Raw genomic sequence first — 23287 nt, forward strand, 5'->3', positions numbered from 1 at the left:
AAAAAACAAACAAACCCGAATGTAAAACGAAATAAATGGACGACTGCTCCTTAGTTGTTCACTGTAAATTTGAACTGGAGATCTCTTATTCTACAGGTAGGCACATGAAGCATCCCGGGATCACTAGCACCCCCTGCCGTAAGGGTGGAGAACCTTTTTTGTAGCCTGTAAGGTCTTTTTTCAAAGCCGTTTTGTTAATCTAAACAAACACGACGTTACGGACAGATGACAAAAAACACAAGATATTATATACACCAGCGTAACTACAATAATTAATGAATATAGCCACAGTGTTTGAAGACATAAACAGCGACATTAAGACAGAGAGCAATCAGTCTAACTGCATAGCCTGTCAACATAGGCATCCGTATGATTACGCAATCCTCAGAGGAGGCTAGACAAGGACGTCTGCGATTTTAGTTCAAAATGATACAAAATGATTGAAATTAAAAGGAAAATGATTTTATAATAAGAACAATTGAATTTGTTTTTCCCCTTTTCATGATGGCAGGGGAGGCCTCCTCTGATCGCACGTCCCTGCCCGCAGGAATGCCAGAGCTGAGATTCAAACCCACAACTTCTATCTCCTTCCCGAGATTGCAAGCAGCGCCTGTGACACGGTGGCCCTCGTGTCCCCCCTCGGGTGTGTCTTTAGTGAAGATCAAACTGCCTTTTGAAGTTGGATTCTCTCCCTCTCTCTGTCTGTCTGGTCTTGAGATGAAAGCAGCGGGCAGCTTGGCGCTGGCCTCTGCAGACGGAAGGTCCTCTCTCTCTCTCTCACTCTCCCCCTGCGGTGATGGAAACCAGAGGGCGAGCTCTAAGCCCTCCGCCCCCCCGGCCCGTGTCGTCTCCGCGGCTAATTGAAAGTGGCTTGGCGCTTATCCTTTCTTACTCCCGCCTTGCCCCTTCCTCGCCTATCCCCCGGGATGACCCCCCCCCCCCTCCTTGCTGATCTTGGGACATCCTCAGTCATCTTTTGGCATATGAAACTCCAAAATGAAAACGGCTGTCTGGAATATTCCAAGTTGCTGTGCTTGATTCGATTTCAAATAAAAACCACAACATGTTTCACCTCCTTTTTAATGATTGACAACAAAGCTATCGAGAGTGCGTATCATTTACAATCATTTCCAGCGCCGACGTTTCCACGGGATCATAGTTACAGTGCAATAAGGCAACGTCTTTATTTACATCGCTTACAAAACTGTACAGAAGAGAAGATAAGCGAGGTGGGTTATTGCATCAATACACATTTTTTCAAAACACCAGGACTCACAAATCGTTCCAGGAGGATTTTCAAACTTTTTAAATACTGTACAGGTAATGAATTCACTAGCAGCATTAAATTGAAGTTCTACCACAGTTGTGAACAGTAAAGCGAGTAAAACAAAGTTGTGAAGCTTCCTTTTTAGGAGTACTTTTGCTTTATACACAAACAAAACACCTAAGAAAACAAAAACTGAGATCAGCTGATGCCCCCCCCCCAGGGCGTATTCACACAAGGCCATCTGAACTGGACTTGACTGAAAGTTCCTCTTCTGCCCCCTGCTGGTTGCCAAGATTATTTCCAGCCCTTGTTTATTTTCTATTTTGCTCGGTTATCATGAATAACATTCATTACGTGAAAGGACAAACGATGAGCAGTCACCCCCGCTCGTTTCTGGTTACGAACCGAATTCTTGGCTCATTTTTGGACCACAGTTTGGACCGGAGTTATTTGAAACTTCAAAAAGCCCCTTAAAGTAGGTCCTGGGAGGATATAAAGAAGATTCCCGCCGGTGCTGCTTAAAGATGATTGATGGACATTTGGACAATTCCAGCGTAAACACAACTCTGCCAAGAGAGGTCCGTCCCTGCTGCAGCCATTTTTTTGTTTTATTAGCTTCAGTGCAAGTCATATTTCCAAACAGGACACGATAGCGCTGGGCTGAATGAAGTCCTCCCCTGCTCGTGTTATTCGATCACCTCTAACAAACAAAGTCTAAATCTAGATGGTCGTGCGTGCGTGCGTGTGTGTGTGGACGATGCCAAGATAAATGGAATGATTTGTGGAATGCCTGCGTCGCAGCATGGACTCCACATTTGGGGAATGTCAGTGCTTTGATTGCTTGCTCGCTCGCTAGCTAGCGTAGGAATAATATTAGGAAGAGAGGAGCGGGCACACATAAATTCCCTTTAGGAAAATAAATGGCAAAGGGAGTCATGGCTTTGGAAGGTGCCAGGGAATGTAACAGGATCTCGACCCCGAAGATAAGACCCAAAAAAGGGGCTAGATGAGCGACCATTGTGATTCCTGCTCTTGGTTTTTCTCTTGTAGGTTCATGTTAACATTCAGAAAGAGGAGGTTGGGGACGGAACCTTTAGAGGCCTTCGTCGATGCTGACCCCCATGCGCTTCTGGATGGTCACCCGACGGATGGAGGGCCTGGAAATGATCTCCGGCTTGGGCAGGAACTGCTCCGTGAGCATCCGTAGAACCGAGTCCATTTTCTGGTCCATCTGGTAGACCTGGAAAGACAAAAACGTGTTTTCAGTACGGATGGAACACACGTGACGACGACCCGATGCCCGCCGCTCGTCAACGGCACTTTTAGGTTGGCTCCAGCCTGGATGCCTTCCCTCTCTTTTCCGTCTATTAAGCGCGTGCGTCTGACGGGCCGGACGTTTTTACGGCCCAGCGGGACGTTTAGAAGCGAGTCGTCTGGTTGAAATACGATGGCTATAGTAGGACGCATAAAATATGAAATACGAGTCGCACGGAACGGAGGAACGACTTTGCGTCTGTGCACACACTGTCGTCAGTTCTACCCATGGATTGAAAGTATTAATAAATCAAATATTCAAAGTTGGTTGGGTTTTTCATGTTTTCTGGAAGAGAAAAAAACACATTAGCCGTTGGCTTAAGAAGGTGGCGATTTTTAAAAGCCAAACATTCCTTCCAAAATTGCGGTCATCGGCGCATATGTGAAGTGTCCTCCAGAAAACAAAGCCCAACCATTTGTGGCTAATTAGTCCACCGCACCTGCTGCTATTTTCCCTCCCCGACATCTTTGTTTTGCTTCTGCGCTTATTTGTGACTTTTGGTGGCATCGGAATGGCGGTTCCAGAAGGACCACTTCAGTGGAGCAGTTCCTTCCGGACCCCCGTTGCGTTTCGGCCCTTTCTGTTGGTCAATGACCTACATAGGTGTCAAACTCAAGGCCCGGGGGCCAAATGTGGCCCGCGAAGAAAATTTTTCCATCGACTTTATGTCATTAATAAATTTACTAATTGTCTTCACTTTAAAAAAAAAAACCTAGAGAGATTGCTAGAAATTTTTATTAATATTTGCCTTTTCAGAATGTTTGAATTTTTTTAAAAAATATTTTTCAAAACTAGTTATTCATCAGTTTGTTATGTAGCCTATACTGTATGTCTCTAGAAGATATTGACAGTCATAATGGCCCTTCGAGAGAAACTATGACTATGAGGCGGCCCAGGACAAAACTGAGTTTGACACCTCTGCTTTACATCTTCGATGACAGTTCACCATCCATCTTGAGTTGATCATATTGATTTAATTCAGATCGGTTGAGGCTAAGCGGTTCAGAAAATGGACGGGTGGATGGATGCGCCGCTATGCTCAAAGCCAAAGTTAAGATTTGCCAAAAGTACACTCCCGGCTTTTCCGACGCCCTTCCATTAGGATTCAAAATTAGATTGATGAGGACTGCTAATGGAAGGAGACAGAAAGCATCGACATGATCGTCCCTGAAGGCAACTTTGAAACCCTTGTATGAAAACAAAAGTGGTGGAGTGTCAGCTATAGATTATGACATCCTCTCCACGTTTGACACGAGCTGCTTTTAAAAGCCCTGCTGGAGACGCAGCGGGTGCCGTCATGACACATGCGGTGTGTTATGAATGTTACGCTTTCCATTCGCAGTCAACTTTCCAAAGACGGCATCTGGACGGCAAAAATAAAACGACGACGAGTCATAGCGCCATCTGTTGAGATGAGGTGTTGTAGCATGTCAATGCCGTTTGCTAGCATTGAGCTTACAGATGTTCATTGGGTAAAATAAAATAGTTTGTCTGAACTTTTTGTTGTTTAAATGCAAACTGTTTGATTTTATTTTTGAACCATTCATTCGTTGGCTTGTGGTTGGAAAGCCGTGCGAGCGAGAGAATGAGAACAGGCACGAAAGACTACTAGAATAAAATGTTTAAGTGTGTTTAAATATAAATGTAAAATTGTAGTTTGTCTCATTGACGGAGCTAGTCGGGGGGCTGCGGGGGCACTGCCCCCCCTGAAATATTCTTGGCCTCTCCAGGTGTCAGGCCAGACAATTTAGGGTATTTCCTAATTTTATTTTCAACATTTTCACCCATTCCCCGTAGGGAACATAATGAATATTGATGTAGTTACGTAATCAATTCCATTTTATGTAACTGTGGCAGTAGCACGGGGTCACTTCAGGTGAATGTGCCCATGCACAGACCCCCACTGCCAGCCAGCCCTCTTCACACACCACCGCTGAATGGAGAAGTGGGAGGAAGTGGAAGAAATGCAAAAAGAAGGGGGGGGGGAATAAAACAAGGCTCGCGGCTCGCTGACATGCTGAAACCATTACGTGTTTTCAGCACCCAACATGCTGAGTGATGGCAGACGACTTAGTAACAGGGCAGCGCTCTGTGAGTCATTAGTCATTTGGACACACTCGGGTGGGGGGGTGTTAGGGTTAGGGGGGTTACTTTTCTTTAGCACTAAACCATACTTGAGGTTAACCCGTCATGGAAAACCTGTTTTCAAGAATAGATATAATCTGGTACAAAGTCTGGTACATTTTCCAAGATGGCTGACTCAGTGCTGCCCTTGAACATATTGAATCGGTCTTTCCTCCAAGTATATGTGAAGATGATTTTCAAGATTTGATTTTTTTGAGCGCATCTGACAGCCGGACTTGGTTGTATTTTAAGAGGAACTTTGCCAGGCTTGTAATCAGGCGTCTCAGAAACTTCTTCTTTCCTCACATATGTGGGTGGTCACAAGACTCCATATGATCCAGCATGTGAGCGCATTGTGCAATTGCTGACATGTGAGATGGGACTTAAATGCCGTCCGCCGCAACAAAGAATGCCGAAATAATCTCTATTTATAAATAAAAAATGTAATATTCTATCATGCAACACAAGATGATGAAAATATACTAAAAGAGTAAAATAGTGTAAAAGTTTCTTTGTGGTGTTTAACAATTCCACCCTCATTTGTAGCGAGAACAAGACTGCATGCAACCGGGTCTACTTATTTTTTTATCCCCTTGTGTGTTTAAGTTTAAGGGTCCCCACAAAGTTCAGTGATATTTTCCAGGACTTTTCCACAATTAAATTGGAGCGCTTCCGTGAGCTCAATATGCTCTTCCTCTCTGGTTTCCATACCGATGGAGAGGAGCAGTTGAAAACCACCAGCTAATGTAGCCAATGTGTGAAAATGGCTGACGTGTCTATGTGACCTGAAATAACAAAATAATTAATATAAATAGAAATTAAAATTAATAAACATAAATATATATATATAAGGGTTTCCAAAATCTTTTAGGCTACTCTCAATCATATTTGTGTGGTAAAACTTGGTGCACAGACTTTATTTCGTGTACAAAGGCCTCATCAAAAGTCTATAAAAACTATTCTGGTTAATATGTTACAAATGGCTTTCAGAGTTTTACCAGAGCGAGCGAACAGGGGTGGGGAGGGGGCTAAATATTTACCGCTTACAAATACATTCTTGTCTTTATTAAATGACTGGCGACAGGCCTGCGGGGGCTTTCCAATCTTTGAAACAGCTCTTGCCAATCAGATAGATTCGCCTGCTTATCTTGTGTAAAAGACCCCGTGGAGTTCTGCCAAGGAAGAAAATTGCGGCTGCCAAAAAGATGAAGCGGCTGTCAGAGGAGTATACCGGGCCGCTGTGGAAATGTACCACTTGTATGCAAAAACAAACCAGAAGCATTTGCATGAAGAGGAAGCGGTCGTAAAATAGTTGTCGTACAAGTAGTAGTATAAAAACAACAGCCCGTGTTGCGCAATTTAGCTGCACTCCGCAAAACCGAGTCGGAAAACTACATCGGACCACACCATCGTGAACGCTGAATATCTATTATTTTCAAAATGGATCCGTGGGCTGGAAAGAACTGACGGGCGGGCTGGAGTAGCAGTCCGGCCCGGCGGGAATTTGTCAGAACGTCTAGATTACCCAATTTGTATGACCCAATTTCAAACTTCAAAAGCCGACGTTTTAATAGATTGTAAACACGGTGGGCAGGGAGGAGGCCAAGAGACCATTTGTCCTTAAGGACAGCTGAACGTGATTTGCTCCTAATGGGTCCCCCGAGTGGGGCGCTTCAACACTGTCATTAGCAAATGTTTGTTTTCCATTGACTTGGAGTCACTTAGGTACACAAACAGGGAGGACTCCTTTGTGCCGTCTTCTCGTCGAGACAGACACGTGACAATATTCCTTTAGATGAAGCGCTGTCTCATCGTGAAAGGACGCTGCGTCTCCTTAAGGCTCATTAAGAGCTTGGCAATGTGACAGCGCGCTCGAGCGGCGTGCGAAGGTCAACAAGCAGAAGAAGGCTTTTGACGTCACAAAATGAGTGTTCGGTGAGAATGCAGCATTTTAGCGATGAGTCATAAAACACACCACACAAAAAAAGCATCACAGGATAAATTTGAGTCTTTTTGAGTTTTAAATTGACAGCGTCCATGGACGCGCTACACTGCAAAAAGTAGGCCGAGGAAATGAACTTAATCTTTCCGAGAACAATGATGGACTCTCGGTCAACGTCACGGATCGTTGGCGACTACGTTCCGGGCCCTCAAACAGGCGACTTGTTAAAAATGACTCCCCTCCTCCTTCACCAGCTGCCACGAACAAGCACCCGATACCCCCCCACACCCCCAGGAGTGATAACCACAACGCACTCGCGCATTCCCCCTCCTCCTTCCTCGCCAGGCTGTGGTGGCAGCCGGCGTGGCACACGGTCCGTCGCCGGGGGAGGTGCCACATCACCATGGCAGCCGCTCGACACTGCGGCTTTGTTGGCGCCGTCAATAGGCCAGTCAGCTTGATATTATAAATGTTGGGGCGGAGTCGGATTGGGGGTCTCGTACCAAACGTGTCAGCCTGGGGCAAAGTATTGAAACGTGGCAGAAATTCCAGAAGACAACATTACACTAAGAGTCACCAAAATAAGTCTGACTGTGTTTACATGCAGTCAATGATCCTTTGAAAAACCTGTGGCTCAATCTATTAACAGTAATGGGACATTGGGATTTCCAAGGGAATGTTGTGGAAGGGATCATTTGAGAATACTAGAAATTGGATTATTACTATGGCTGGTGTTGTTCACTCTATCTCAGGGGTGTCAAACTTGCAGACCGGGGTTATTTGGGGCCCCTAGGATGACAATAACAAAAATCAAAGCAAAATTAAAAAAAAAAAAAAAATCCCCAAACTATTATAAGGACACCACAAAACTGGTCCAAAATGCACCCAACGGCCTAAGATGTGGCAAAAAGAGATTCAAGTTGGGCACGGCACAAGGGATGTAAACAAGCGCTGTCACGGGATTAAAGATGATGACGATGATTTGTGTGTTTGCGAGGCCCGCCTCACGCCAGCTGTCCGTCCCGCCCGAGACAGCGGGCTCGCGCCTGGTGCCACGGAGGCCCCCGACACTGTGCCAAGTGATCCGTGGGCGCGGCGCGGCGCCCTCTGACGCATTTTGAAGAAGCTTCTTTTAAGAAGCATTAGCGCCATTAGCTTCCAGACAAAGAGGCGCGGCAGCGGAGTACAGCTGGGCCTCGCGTGAGCAAGTCATTGCTACTAGCCAAGCAAATAAGGCTCGGTGGAGGTCCGCCTGCGCTGAGGAAATGTGAATGAAGGAAGGCGAGCACTTGTGTACATGCGGAGAATGCGGCTGGAAGGAGATGTGGACAGACGGCTATTTCCCCTGGCGTCTGGCGTCCGGGAGACAGCCTGGAAAACAACTCCTTCCAGTTTGGCACCGTGACCCCTCTCTACATTCCTACGTCAAGACCAACGCTCTGTCCGCCAGACAAAACCAGACATGAAACTGATAAGGCCAGATGAAACTATTCCACTCATCTTGTCCGTCCACTCGGCGCTCGGGGGTCAAAACGCTCGCTCCGCTGTGGTCCGCTTTCCACGACACGCCGTTTTCTCACTCTCAAGGTCAAATTCTCGTAAACATTCATAGCTTTAATCCTCCTGGTTTTTATGATTTTGCATTTGCTGCGCAAACATTTCCTAATCTCGGCCTCGTTGCCCAACACTTTTTCCAGCGTGGGCGCGATCATCCGGCTCCCGCCAAGTGCTCCAGGTATGTCAACAAACAAAAGTGCCTCGGCTGTCGACTTCACCCTCCTCGCGTTCCCTCCGTGGTCGGCCATATCTGACCGAAATACATTTCATCGTCCAAAATATCACCTCGGAGATTCTGAGAGCCTCAACAAAAGACAAAAAACGAACATCACTGATCACAAAGTCCCATCACCAGTGTGCTAATTTTAGAACAAGCTTACATGGAACAGTTTGGCCTCTGGATTTTGGACAGTACTGAACAGCCAGAAACATATGTCCACCTGTTGCCCCCCCCCCCCAAATCACATATGACCCACCAGCTGTTGACACACACGCACACACCACCTCCTTATCCTCACGCTCCCTGCAAAAAAGGCCACGTAGTATTTTTAGCATGTAGTAAACAAAGAGCCAAACATTACTCCGGTCATTTTTTTTTTTTTTGCCCCCGCTTTCCATGCCCCTCCCCCTTGAAGCAAACAGTTGGGACAGTCCATATTTAGATGAATGTTGATGCAGAAGGCGAGAGGAAATTCAACTGGGGGGGAATATCCGCAGGTAGCTAAAGCCGCAAGCACGCCGTGTTGGCAAGCGGCGCCAGACACGCCACCGCCGCCGCCTCAGTACACGAGTGAGATGGAAAAATAAATTCTATTTCGGGTTCGGTAAATATGTCAAAAATAAAGAAAACAGCTTTGGGGGAAGGGTGCGACTGGACTTGTTCGTGTATGTAATGCATACACGGCTGAGTCATCCGTGTTTAGGATTAATTTGGTGTGCAATGTTCTCCTGAGTGCGCACGCGATGAGAAGGGGGGGCTACCCACTCGAGCGCGGGAACAGTCACGCATCATGCCAGCCAATCAAACCACCCCCCTCGAATTGGATTTGGAGTTTTCCCTGAAGATGAAACAAAAACACCCCCATTTCAAAAGTTTTTGCATAATCCCGCAAACAAACAACAAAGCGTCACCTGCTTGGCAAACCTAAACGTGGCGAGCCAGGAAGTTCATCTTCATGCCAATTGAGCATTTTGGGGTGAAACCAAAGGCATGGCATGGGGCGTCCAGTGGCCAGTGTATCATCGCTATGAAAGCGCACAATTAGGACGCCAAAACGTCTTTCAGCATCTCCTCCTGTTGGCAACCGTTAGCACGCAGAGCTCATTAAAGCCTCTTTTGTGGCGTTTGAATGTCGGGACACCTCCTTGGCAGCGTGCTAAGCCTTCGGTGCCGCGTGATGTCAGGTGGGCGGGTTCTTCACACCACCGCATCCTTGACAGCAGATGATGCCGATGATGGTGGCGTGACTTCACCCTGAAAAAACAACCCGGCTTTGCTCCACCTTCATGAGTGGCAATTCAAGACCCAAAAAGGAAAAATAGTGGAACGTCACTGGTGGAATCTATGGATAGAAAGAAAACAAAATCTGCCTAAACTGGACGATATGGGAAGTCAAATTTTATTCTTCACTCAATTTTTGGAATTTTGCAAAAATATATATTTTAAATAAATATATATATTATACATATATATAACATAAAAATATATATAAATAAATATATTTTATAATATATATTTTATAAAAAAATATATATTTTTTTTGTTTCGTGCCTTCCCAAAGGAAAAAAAAAATGCTATCTCTGCCAGTGGTCTCATGTTGATTTCGATTAATTCTGAAGAAGAGGGAGCGGAGGACAGGCTGATGACACAATTGTTGACACAATGCGGAGGTGACTAAGGCCAACGCCTTTACACTCTTCGAGGGATTTAGGCGTATTTATGTAGTAGAACCCGCCTAGAAAACCACAACATGACCTCATGATAATTCCATAGGGCACCAAATGTGTGCGGACTATTTTCAAGCATACGAGTGGCAAAGCAAAATGGCTACTCCAAACTTTCTCGAAACAACTCTTCAGTATTAAACAGTGCACCGTTTGTGATGTTTTCGTGCGTGCAGGGCCCGGCCCCCTTCCTCTCATGGCGTGTGGAAAGCAGTGAAACAGGAAGCTCACATCAGACATCAAAGTGGCCCTGACGTCACTTTCTCATGACCGTCACACGTTCTTTTTTCCCTCCTGCCCGCTTTTCATGTTGACCCTTATCGCATTCTATTGTTGTTTTTGTTTGGTCAAACTCGAATTCTTGGCCACCTGCACGTGCGTCCCTCCCTCGTCCAAACGCACATACGCACACACACGCATTCCCCCGGAGTGAGATCATCTGAGCGGCATCTTATCGGCCATCTCGCGAGTGTGTCGGTGTTATGACTCGTGAGTTGTTTGGATTCCCAGAATAGGGACGTCGTCGAAATAGAACATTCCCAATCGCTGACCGCTCATTCAGACGTTCCCTCCAAATTCCAATGTCGCTCTACTATATGTCGTCAGTGTGGTTCTGACCTAAAACCGAGGACGTCTGCATACACTTCATTCATGCACTAACCCCACATTCGTTATAATTTGACAGACAGTAAAGCGCAGTTTTGGATTCATTTCAAATTACGTTTAGCGACTTGAGCTCAAATGCAAAAATTGGCAGAATATGTCAAGTAGAACATGTGAAAATCATTTGGGGTTATTCAGAGGGATTTAAAATGGTGGCAGGTGTGCGCTGAGTGCTGACTCCAATTCAACACGAGTCTAAATGTCAACACAGCTATGATGGGGTGTGCACACTTGTGCAAACACATTATTTCAGTTATTTGGTTTCACTTGCCCTCTTGAAAAGATTTATCTGTAGTACAGCTTGTAAAAAAACAAAACTAATGGATATGAATTGTCTTATTTTTTTTGCACAGGGGTGTGTAGACTTTTTCAATTACTCCAACGTCTGGCAGCTCGGGAATGCCGGTTTTCTCGGGTCAATCCAAAAGGGCTGCTAATGCTCTCACCTCCCTCCCCCCCTCCCCTTGGGCAGGCGCTGATGTCAAGTATCACTTTGGCTCTGTAATTAGTTCCTGACACATTAAGAAGAAGTGGAAATTTCCTGTGGCTTTTTTTTCCCTTCTTAACCAGATTTTAATCTGGGGAACGTTTTGTCGGCGGGGACATGCCTCGCTGCCATTCGCCGGCTGGCAAGGCAGCCACATCTGGTTCTTCTTCGTTTTTATACCAGCAGACCCTCACGCTGTCTTTTAGAGCTATAATTCGCTTGCGGCTCTTTTTTTTTTTTTTTCCATTTTCTCACTTTGTCTGCGTCTCTTTCTTTCACTTCAGGGACAATCTGGAGGAAAAGTTTCCTCGACAGCAAAGCGGTGGAAAGTGTTCAAATTGGTGTCACTCATGAAACAAGCCAGAAAACGTTTTGCGACATTTTTGTTTTGTCCCCGTGGCCTTTCGCCTTTCTCCATCACGCAGCAGTTATGATAAAGACATTAGCAGCTAGCATACCACAGTGGCATGAATGGCGCATTGTCCCCGGATAGCTCCCGAGCTAGCTAGTCGCTCGACTTGGGAAGCGGGCCGCTCATTTACTGTGGGGGGCCTTTTCTCGCGGCTGCGTCTTCATGCTTTCAGTTCTCATTAAAAAGCACAAAAAGAAAACGGGACAGGCCCCTCGCAGCTCGGCATCGGAGATTTGGCTACGCCCGGGCGCTATAATATGCGCCTCCAAAAAACGCTCTCTTATGCCGCCGTGTAACAAGTCCTGGCGGGCCGGCCGTGTAATTGGCCGTCCTTAAAAGGAGGCGACGGGGATCTTCCTCTCGGTTGGGGCTGCCAGGCGGCAGGAAGTAGTAAAAGACCGTGCTGTCTCTTCATTTATGAGGTGCCACTCGGGTTTTTCCTTTGAGCTTCTTTGCTCCCTTTTCTTCCTGTCACTCAGCGTCTTTGCTTGAGCTATCTTTGGGCCAAGGAAGGGGCGCTTGAGAATATCACGTCTATTGCTCTTTATCCTTATTACAATACCTCCCTGCTAGTGCACAAAGTGTGTTTGTGCAAGCAAACACACACAAAATATACACATACATGCATACGTATATACAAAAATTAAAACACAAACACACAAAATAAAATATATAAAAAAATAAAAATAAACACACACGCAAAATAAAATATTTAAAAGATATATATAAAAAAGTAAATGGTTAAATAAACACACATACACACAATAAAATATAATATATATAAAAAATTCAAATAAATAAATAAAATGATGAAATGTTAGGGTTTCGTCTTGGTCTACAGAAATAATCTTGAAACTTGGGAACAAATGGCCTTCTTGCTTTGACATAAACATGTTAGGGTGTTTATGTCAAAGCAAGAAGGCCATTTGTTCCCAAGTTTCAAGATTATTTCTGTAGACCAAGACGAGTGCAACTGTTCCTTTGTTAGTTCCCATCTTCATTCCTGCATAGCAGTAACAACCAGCATCATGAAACCCGGGAACTGTTTTAAACTGTGAGAAAATGCCCAATATATCTCCTTGAAACTATTCAGGCCCAGCGTGCACAGCGTCAAATGAAGCCCGATGGCTTCCCTAAATCTTTTCTCCTAGTGACGAGGTGAATAAATGGCGGTGGGGTCAGGCGGGGCCTGGTGGCGGCCATATTTCCTGAGCCTCCGCCTGTGGTCCTCAGCCCCAAAAACATACACGGACAGATAGTGGGTGGATCCTGCCGTGACCTCTCACCCCGACGGGGGCTCCCTATAAGGGGTCACGGGAGGCCGTGTTGTGTCGAGGCCAGCACCTGGATCACTGGACTTACAACTTGCATGTGTATGTTTTTGAGGGGTGGGAAGGGGGGGGTCCTCTGGAGGGAATGAATCAGCCACTTAGTTCAGCCACCCACCCCCTCACTTACAGAGCTTGCCTCAACAAGAGCCCAAGGTCAACTCTCACCCTTTCCCGTATTTCTCGTGCCCTTCTTACACGCCCCGCCCTCCCTCGTGGGAAGCGAAGAGCGCACGAGTGAGGTTTGAAATAGTGCCCATGTTGGCAGGAGGAGATGGGGAACACTTGTGTACCTCACGGCACACAGATGAAATAAAAATTGCCCAAGGCGGCCACCCTGTAGCTCCACCCCTGGGCACAATATAAGGTTGACTGAGAAAATAGCAACATGTGCAAAAGCTGTTATCTGGCAAAAGGTGACAACTTTGAAGAATTGAAAAGGTAACAATCTGCTTTGATTGATAGATATATAAATATTTGTAACGAATACTATCATCAATATTTGTCATTAACTTAAAGATTAATCTACAATTCAGTAAATTTCTAAATAATAAATCAGAAGGGTGTTTCTAAACTTTTGACTGGTACCATATTTCACAATTTGATTCATGCATTAATTCACATTTTACTGAATAAATGTAATCATACTTTACTTTGGGTAAAAAAAAAAAACCCTGATTGATGAAGGATTTATCTACGTGCATATTTTCCGCGGCATCATCCACATCAAATTTGCCACTCATATTTTTGAACGTGTGCCTTGGCCGGGATTCAAATGTAAATAACAGATGAGCACTTTTAAAAGTGTTGGTAGAGCAAAGGCAGACAAGTACAGCTGTAATTGCATGTCTGAAGGAAAGCCGTAATTAAGTGCTTTGGCGCTGGCAGCGAGCGAGTCTGCAGCTGATAATCAAAAAACTGAAGAAGGAAAAACAATTATGCTTAATCAAGCGTCACGTCGTCTTTGCTGACTATTTATAGCAACATTGAGGAACACACCGGGCTTCTTTTGCTCGAGGGCTCCCCCTGCAGTGGTTATTTGCGTTCAAACGGGACAGACTACGATGAGGATTTATCATGCAGAGATAAACGTAGACAACTAGTCAGCACAAGTAACTTAATCTTTAATTTTAGAAACAATATACACTTGTGAGTTTTGGTGTATTGTCTGTCAACATGTGCTGCTGCACACTTTGTGTTCAAAAAGCAATTTTTTAAAAAGAAAAACGTTGTGGCACCACTTTAAGCTTATGTTTGATATTAATTGATTAATTTGATATTAAAAGATGAAAATGAGCTGCAAACAATTTTGGTTAGTTTTCTTTTTGTTTAAATTTTTTTTAAATTTTATTTCATGATTTTTTCTTTTCCATTTCAGCTATAGTCATTTTTTAACTTTAATAACTTTGCTGAGCATTGCAGTACCCAACTTAAGACATCTTAAATTATGAGGAAGGGGGGAAAAAAATTGCATCGCAGGTAATTAGGGCTCTTGCGGCAATGACAGCGACTTACCCCGACCCAGTGCAACCTGATATTAAGAGCTCAAAGTCACTAATGCACAGTGTTGCTTTAAGGATAAAACCATTAACGTGATCCTTGCGCCCCCCCTCCCCCCCTCCTGCATGGTGTGCGCGTGCGTGTTTGCCAAAGCGTATCCCTTACCCTGTCATCACATATGACAGCAGTGTGAGCCAAAGGCAAGAGAAAGGAATCCAATTTGCATCCTCCACGCCACGGCTGTCACACTCGGGTCAAGCTCGGACTAATAAGGTAAGCGCACGTACGCACGCATGCATTCGGAGGAATCCGAAACGGCGTGACGCACCTGAGGGCAGACGGCGTGCGATGGCTGAGCACAAAATGTTGATTTGTGTGACTTTGCGGCCCTGTTATGGATGACATCTGGCTGTAAGAGAATCTTTGGCGACGTTGACGCGCGGGGGCCCGAGGCTGTTGAGAGGTGCCCCCCCCCTCCCCAGCCCCCTCCCCACAATCTGCCTCCTGCCCACCATCACAAACAAAATAGGCTTTTAGCATGTCAAAGCCAAAAGGTAAGCAGAGCAGCAAGATGAGAATAATAAATGGAACGTCTCCATGACGTGACAGTGCCAAAAAATGACATGATGGATGATCGTTTAGAATGTTTCACAGCTTTTGCAATGCACTCGCTTTTATTTTTCCAACTTTCCAAGTAAACACAAGGGACATAAGCTCAAGTCCAGTTGCAAAAAAAAAAAAGCCTCTAAAATTAATTCTAACACATTGACTGCAATAGTGAGTGTGAGAAAATTCTAATTAAATGATTTCGCCAATTTGTTAAGCCTCAATTTAAAATGATGTAAACTGTTCCCTGTTGGCCAAAGACCAACTCCTGTACATAAATCACCTGCGTAATAAATAAAACAGCCCTATTTGATAGATTGATGTAATTTTAATTTGCATCTCAATGATGCATTAAATCTAAACGACAAGCGGCGGGGTCTGAGAATAAAAAAATCTGAACAACATAAATCAACCATACCCTAAAAATAAACCAGGGAAACTTAGACAGCCAATGATTTAGTGACAAAAAGCATACGTTTGAATTTATAGTCATTTAATTGTCCAATTATAAGTTTGGAGAGGGTGTACGCCTGCAGTGAGTCTCAACACGTCATGTTTCAGTGGCGTCATTTTGGCTCTGAGCCCCATGCAGTTTTCCCTCCCTGCCTTTGTGCTGCATGGACCAGTAGGCCGGTGCAACCGGATCCAAGAGTCCATCAGATAGGCCTGCGTCTTGCTGGGCGTACCTGTCAAGAGGCTGCGTGGCCGCCGTTCAGCCGGCCAGGCCGCCTCTCCTCTCACCCCACGCTCTCTAGCCTGCCCCCACCTGAGTATCAGGATAATGAGCTGCATTTAGGCCCATTATGGTTTGACCCCGAGGACTTTCTCTGCTGCTAAGCGGAGGCCTTGTGCCAGTGATGGACAACCTGAGAGGAATGCAATATAGCGGGGGACGAGGCTTCGGGCGATTGGCATGGAAAAAACAAACTGCAAATATGCGCGCCGTTGTGGGTGTGAACATAGCTGACGGATGGACGGACAGATGTTTAATAGCTAGTAGGCAAGATATATAAAAATAGTGATTGTTAGCTAGCTAGCAAAATATCTTTACCAACCATTCCAAAATTCCCCAACCTCACTGATCTCATGGGAAGCTGCAGCACCACAGCACTGTTACATCAACACAATAATGAGGGTGAGTCAGAAGAAGAGCGGCAAGGCATAGGCCATGAGAAAATATGCGGAAAACAGTCGGCGCCATATTTTGCACGCACCGATAGCTTCCCAGCCATTCGTGCAGATATGTAACACCACTTGCTTGTCTCTCACGCTACTGTCTTCTTTCCTAATGAGTCAAGAGAATTATAATGGCCGTCCGCCGATTGTGAGGCTCTAACAAGCTCCTCTTTGTCTGTGGCATCCAACCAAATTGCTTTGGCGACTCAGCCGCGCCGGCGGGATCGGGAAGGCCTCCAAGGCTGTGCCCTCGGAGCGAGGCACACTCATTACGCTCGGCGCGGGGCATAATTTAGTGCAAGTGCATAAAAATAATGCGGCCATCTTTGCAAACAAAAGAGCGGGCGGAGGTCAGCGGTGGCGGGAAGACGAGTCAGTCGTGCGGACTCCATGGGAACTGTGAGTCAGGCAGAGCTGTCAGCGAGAGTGCGGTGGAAGCGGACGGGAACGGCCGGCCGACCACACACTCACAAACACACACCGACGCACACACATAAGCGCCGTTTTCCATGTTCTGCTCTGTTTAGCCTCTTTAGTTCGACTCTACTCATCCAGACATCTTTGGGCTAGCTTAACTTTTATTGACATTGCCGGATTTTTGGCGCTCGGCAAACACAGATGTCGAAAGGTCACGAAAACCGAGTGCACCTCGTGACTAATTCAGGTCAACAGTGACACTGGAGATTTTACAAGAGCTGCAAATGACAAATTCCCTCCAGTGTTTAAGACGCCGTACAACTTTTGAGTCAGGCTAAGCACCTATAGAAGTTCAGACTTTTAGTCGTTACGCCCCGGGCCATTTTGCTCAAAAATGCCATCTTCAAAAGTTTTTACATGACAACGTTGGAAAGTAAAGCTAATAACTTCATCTTCATATTTCATTTGTTTATTTATCTCATTAAATTATTAGTTCTTTTTGTGTAAATAAGGAAAAAAATGTTTTTAACAAAAAATAAATTTGCCTGATTTTTTCATGTCAAGGCAAAATGGCCGAGGATATTTTCATGAGCATGACAGAGTCACACTAATGAAACCCTGCCTGTCTGTTAACGCGAGACAGATTTATAGCAACGACGGGCAAGCGCTGTCTTTCATGGTGGCTTTTCAAATTAGCTTCAGTACAAAGGGTGGGCGGGGTGCACTTATGGTTTTTAAGGAGCAAAGAAAACAAACACGAGTCGGGATTGACGCCGTTGGTGTTTGTCGCTCACAAGTCTCGTTGACTTGCGAGTGCAGCATGTGCAGGCTGTATTTTCTTGGCTTTGTCTCCTGGAAAGAGTAATCGTAACAGCCTTAAGTGTCCTGTTTTTTTTTTTTTTTTATGAGCCACATTAGTGTTTTCCATCAAGCTGTAATTACAGCCCATTCATGAACTCGGGAGGGGGGCCGGGTCGGCACTCTCGTCCTTAGAAAGCGGTGAATGGAAGCGGCTAGCTAGCGCTGCCTTATGGGAACATTTTGCAGGAACTGCCGTCTATTGATATGCAAAGTGGAGAGACGCACCGGTATGCAAACATGTGAGCGGGACAAAAGCGCAACAGGTCCTACTCAAAGACAGACTCGGACGGTCAAACCATGGATGCTAAATTTACAAAATCATTTGGCCGGATTATTAATCACCAAAGACGGCGGGCAGATCGCGTGAGGCCTTAACGAGCTGATTACAGTGTCGGACAGAAGCAGTGACACATACGTAATGACACGGGTTTGAGAGATTTAGAGGAATGTCTAATTGGGGGCTTGGGCTGTAAAGATGACATGCCGTCATTGGGTTTTACTGCGCCACGGTGATGTGTTTATTTCCATCCCCCACAGCGCTAAGTAGGGTTGTTTTGCGGCGTAAACAAAGCAACGCATTGGTGTGAGGCGTCAGTCATTGTGTCTGTTTTAGTAGCAAACGTGTCACTCGGAGTTGCGTCATCTGGTTACACACAGTTACAGTCAATTATTACACAATCGGGCCCGAAGCATACGAAGACGTCATTCCAGCTCTTTAGCAATACAGAATAAGCCGAAGCGGCTTGTTTTCTTAAGGCTCGAGTGGAGCTGGTCAATGAGTTACACATCTTGAAAACACAACAAAATGGCCGCTTGCGTCTCTCAGCGGTGATAAGCACATAAGACTCAGAAACCTTTCAAATCAACGAATGGTTAACTTAGTAACTTTCAAAGCCAACTCATCAGGAAAGTTACGTTTTCAAGGGAACACTGTCTCTTACGTACATACAGAAAAGCAATAAAGCAGTTCTGAGTATTTTATCAAGCTTAGTGAATGTCGCTGCTCCAGTGCCTCCAGCGTCGTTTAATATGTAACCAAAGGCATTCATTTTGGATGAGGTTTTAATCTTTCCTCCACTAGCGTATCATATTGAAGGATTTTATGTGGCATGTAAAAGTTTTATGAGCTCGGCAGCCAGTGGTGTAGATAACGTCCTACGCGTGGCTGACGGCAAATGTGTAGCTTGTTTCCACTAGCCTAACCCACTAACCCACAGGATCGCATTTCCTGGAGTTTCTGGAGCGAGCTTACGAGCGTTTGATGTTCAACAACAAAGTGCGATTAGCCGCCATGCTTCACTCGCATTCAGTGATTAAACTGCCTCAGGTCGTCCATTTGATTTAACACTATGCTAGAATTTTAACACAATCAGATAAACTTTGTCGAAGCATGACACCTGAGCAATTTCCGCCATTTCCTGTCGCCACTAAGTGATATTTTCCCACAACTACGTACAAAATGTCTCGCTGGAATGTCTTTGATTAATGTACCAAAACAAAATGGCTAGCCTGCTCGCTAACATTAGCACGCTAACCATTTAGCAGCAAATGAGCACATCGGTACTATTAATCTGAGCAAAAGAAAAGCTACAAAACATTTGGACTGACACTCAACATATTCAAATTACGTTAGTAGAGAAAGGCAGCTAAAAATCAAGCCATAAACTTTTTGTTTACTATTTTCGCTTGTTTGAGATTTTGCCAACCATAAAGTCAAAATTCTTGCTATTTTGATCTGTCTGTCTAGTCGACATGGTTCAGACTTGGTGGCAAGTCATCCGAATCTCAAGGACTTGTTCGTCTTAGAAAAGCGCAACGTGGCCCTGAAATGGTTTGTTCAAACCCAAATGCTCAAATTCCTGTGCTTTCCCAAGCATGCCTTTTTAATACTTTTTTGTATTTCCTGCCTTGTCACGACTACACCCTTATATTACATTACATACATTCCAACAAGGGAAGATGGTGAAATGTGTTTATGTGTGGTTAATGCGATCTACAGTAGGCGGATAAGGCCCATTGTCATCACAGACGAATTTTACAATCCAATGCAAATGGAACTTTTTAGCACAGGACAATTTTTAGGACCTTTAAATGTTCACATTAGTGTCAAATATAATCTGGAATTAATTCTGTCCGCATGTAGCTAAGAGGCTTACTTCCCCTTCTGCTCTGTTATTGTGCAAGAGGCTTGATGTGTGTGTGTGTATTTGTGTGTGTCGGCATTTCCCCTTGCAAGCTTGTCACACTACATCTTGTGATACAACATGCACACAAGCGTGGCGGCATGCTCCCTGCGTAAGTATGACTCAGCCTCTTTACTCACTCCAGTTAGCAGATCCGCACTAAAAAAACAATACTGTCATTATTATGTCTATGAAAATCACTTGTGTTAAAAAAAAAAAAAAAAAAACGGGTTTTATTTACACAAAAGTCTAATAACTCCGAAACAAGCAGTCAGCAATTCTGTTTTGAAGGACAGCCATTGGGGATTAAATAAATGGAATGCAAATTAATTTTGGGTTGGCTTTACTAATGGGGGACAAGAAGCCGCATTCTTCTCGTTGCTTAGGAAAATGTGTAATTTCCGCTACATAATTTCCCCCCCAAAAAACAGAAAAAGTTAAGTGCTGCATCTTTCAATATTAGTTGTTTTATTTTTGCACCACATTATAAAGTGAAATCTCAATGAACAGGTGTATATATGGAAATATCCATATATATGGCGCACAGGCCTACTATTGATTTTTGAAAAGAAAAAAAAAAAATGAAAAGATATTAACGTGCAAGTGTGCCATAAAGTAAAAAAAATACATTAAACTTAATCCTGCTAACATTAATTGGAAACGGACAAGCGTGTCAAGCGAAAAACATGCTCACGCCAAAGTAAATGTGCGTGAGTAATTGCGCATGGTGACAACCAGCAAAGCTTCATTACCTCCAACGTGGCGGGAAGTAATGAGCGGCTGGCCAGAGAACGGCGGACCTAGCTATTAGGCGAGCCTCGGTCGCCGCAGCTGGGCTGAATGCGGGCTGCCTGGTCAAGTGGGCCCAGTGTAATCTCCCAAACCAAATCAACACAGGCCTTTTCCTGCCTTTCAAGCCGTACACGCCGCTTGTCGTAAACTATATTGACTGTCATATCCTGTCGACATGATTTTTATGATGTGCGTGTGATCTTCAAGCACGTATGTAGCGCTGCGCATGTGTGTGTAGTGAGTGCTGAGATGTTACAATCAAGCCACAGTGAACATTAAACGTCAAATGACGGAATAAAATATCAATGTCAAAAATCCATATTTTTGTTCCCTGGTTTATTTACTTAATTTTCCCCCAATTTTTTTTTACAGCTATGATATAGTCATAATTAAACCTTTTCCGTAAACAACTATTTGCAAAATAATAGCTACAATAATTTTTTATAAATTAAATAATTTTGTACATCTTGTAAAATTGACTATTACTATATTGGGTAAGTTAAATATATATATTTTTAATGATTTTTGTCATGTGTTTATTTGAGACAAACTTACAGACAGCATCGACGTGTCTGCATGTCTGAGCGCCTCACAACAGACGTGCGTGTCGATGCGTCAGACAACAGACAAACACTTTGTACGACAACACGTTCGTGCTCAACAGCTGACGGGGAATGCCGTGCGCACGCACGCACACACGCTAGCTGGAGGTCAGCCACAATGTATACAAGGGGCAGGTCGACTATTTGGAGCAGCTCAGGCATGTGCGACCTGCAACAAATCACACAGCCACACACGCAAAGTGCGGGCAAGGGACAGCGAGGGCACGCCAGGCTGTTATTCTAGTGCACGCTGGCTGAGTGGACTGTGTAATCTCCAGGGTGGAGTCCATATTGGGTTTCGGGCTAATTTACTGCTTTTTGGCCCACTTGTTGTGTGATTTTTGCAGGGGAGAGTGAAACAAATAAAAAAAAAGTCGCCAAATCAAGTGAGGTTGTGGCTCTTTAATGTTGATTATATGAGTAGTATTGCGGTGTCATTATAGGAGGTGTAATCAGCCTCAACGGCAAACGGCGACAAACAAACTAAATTATAGGTGTCAAACTCGAGGCCCCGGGGCCAGAGCCGGCCCACTATAAAAATAAGGTGTCTGTCGACTTTGTGGTTTTTGCTAAATGGGTTAATTTTCGGGCAGAAAATCTACAATGAATTTGTAATTTTTTTTTTTTTTCCAGCAAGTCTTAACAGAATTGAAACAATGCTCAAGGCTACACTGGCTCACCTCACCTCCTTCGTGAGTACTAAAAACAAAGTCACGGGACCAAAATAGAAACACGCCAAGGTATGTGGGTCGCTCGAAAGAATCCCAAACAAAACAAAAATATGCGGCGGTGTGACCACGCTCGGCATGCGTCACAATCGGACGAGGAATGCGGTTGGCGTCTTTTTGGCGGCGAGACATTTTGCGAGAGATAGCGTCGACTGCAGCACATACGCCACTGTTGTCCATCAAGACACGATCGCATATTATCTATCTGATTGTCTTGTACTTTTATTGTCATGTTTTTATTGGATTCCAGTGCATGCTTTATTGCGGTTTGCCATATGTTATCCATTTGTGCAGCACAAAAGTGTGCTAAAGAAATAAATGTCAACTTTCATTTTATTCACCCATTATTATACTATGCTTTAAACATTTTTTTTTTACTATATAAACTATTAAAATGAATGTGTACCATAATCATACAATTTTGGGGGGTTAGGCTCAAATTGTTTTTACTTCAAATATAAAAGGAAAAATCCTTAAACACAGTGCAAGCTACTTTGAGCCATGGAAAGAAAACAACAGTGCGGCTAACAATTTGTTTTCAGTCACTGACCAAAAAATTAGGCACACCTGTAATTGAACGCAAAAACAGGCGCTAACGCTAATTAGCATGTAGCTTATTCCCTCTACTGCAGGAAATACATTTAATTACGCTGAGCTACAGCCACGCTCGCGTGATGCTTAAGAAATATTTTTTGGCTGCCATCTGCCGCGTTGTCATGCCAACGAATGGGCGGCTTGTGACAGACGTCAGACGGCCCAGCTAGTTGGCCCCGCCCCCCTTGGTGGGCGGAGTCGCCGTCGCACGCACAAAGCATCTGCATTCCCACAGTAGTCCGAGTCAACAATCAGCACGCCCCCGCCTTTCTGAAACTTTATCAGAGAGGGTGGGAGTGAGGAGGTAGCAAAGTTGCTGAGGCAGCAGATTTTGCCAGAGAGGCCTGCTGCCAATGTCAAGGAGCTGAGTGAGCTCCTCCACACAGATGACTGGTGGGGGTGACCTCTCGGACCCCCGACAGTGACCTTTTGGGTTCATCCCTCACTTGCCGCTGCTCTTTGTCCTTTACGGTGAAAACCTTCAGCGAGCTGATGTGACAGCTTCAGCGTCCATGAGAAGATAAATGACAGCGGCCTATCTTATCTCCAAGCCTTATCGCGCAGACTCTAGCTTCTCCTCTCTGGTCTTCTCGACAGGCCTCCTCCTGGTGTGAACCAGGAGATAGGCCTCCACAGTCGGCGTGTCCTTCTCCGTCTCTTTTTGACCTCCTCCCCCCTCCTCCGAAACTTAAACCGTTTATCTGTTTGGCTTATCGAGCCGACTGGAGCGCAGACACGGTCGGCCTCCCACTTCCTCGCCGGTGAGTCATGGACGGGACGTGTCAAGAT

At 44.9% G+C, this 23287-nt stretch overlaps 1 protein-coding gene across 10 annotated transcripts in view; it reads right to left on the minus strand.

Annotated features, from left to right (window-relative positions):
• Positions 1-1064: 1064 nt before the first annotated feature.
• The window catches only part of kcnq1.2 (potassium voltage-gated channel, KQT-like subfamily, member 1.2), a 72062-nt gene continuing 49839 nt past the window's right edge, over positions 1065-23287 (minus strand). For 8 of the 10 annotated variants that reach the window (XM_088378915.1, XM_088378916.1, XM_088378922.1 and 5 more), the window contains one exon: positions 1065-2507. In XM_088378915.1, the coding sequence (XP_088235041.1) occupies positions 2361-2507 (147 nt within the window). In that variant the 3' untranslated portion in view covers positions 1065-2360. The remainder of the gene's footprint in view (positions 2508-23287) is intronic. The other 2 variants (XR_015859075.1, XR_015859074.1) reach the window with 1 other exon arrangement.

This window comes from Syngnathus floridae, chromosome 6 (assembly GCF_059516105.1).
Source record: "Syngnathus floridae isolate MCC-2025c chromosome 6, RoL_Sflo_1.0, whole genome shotgun sequence".
Taxonomy (NCBI): domain Eukaryota; kingdom Metazoa; phylum Chordata; class Actinopteri; order Syngnathiformes; family Syngnathidae; genus Syngnathus; species Syngnathus floridae.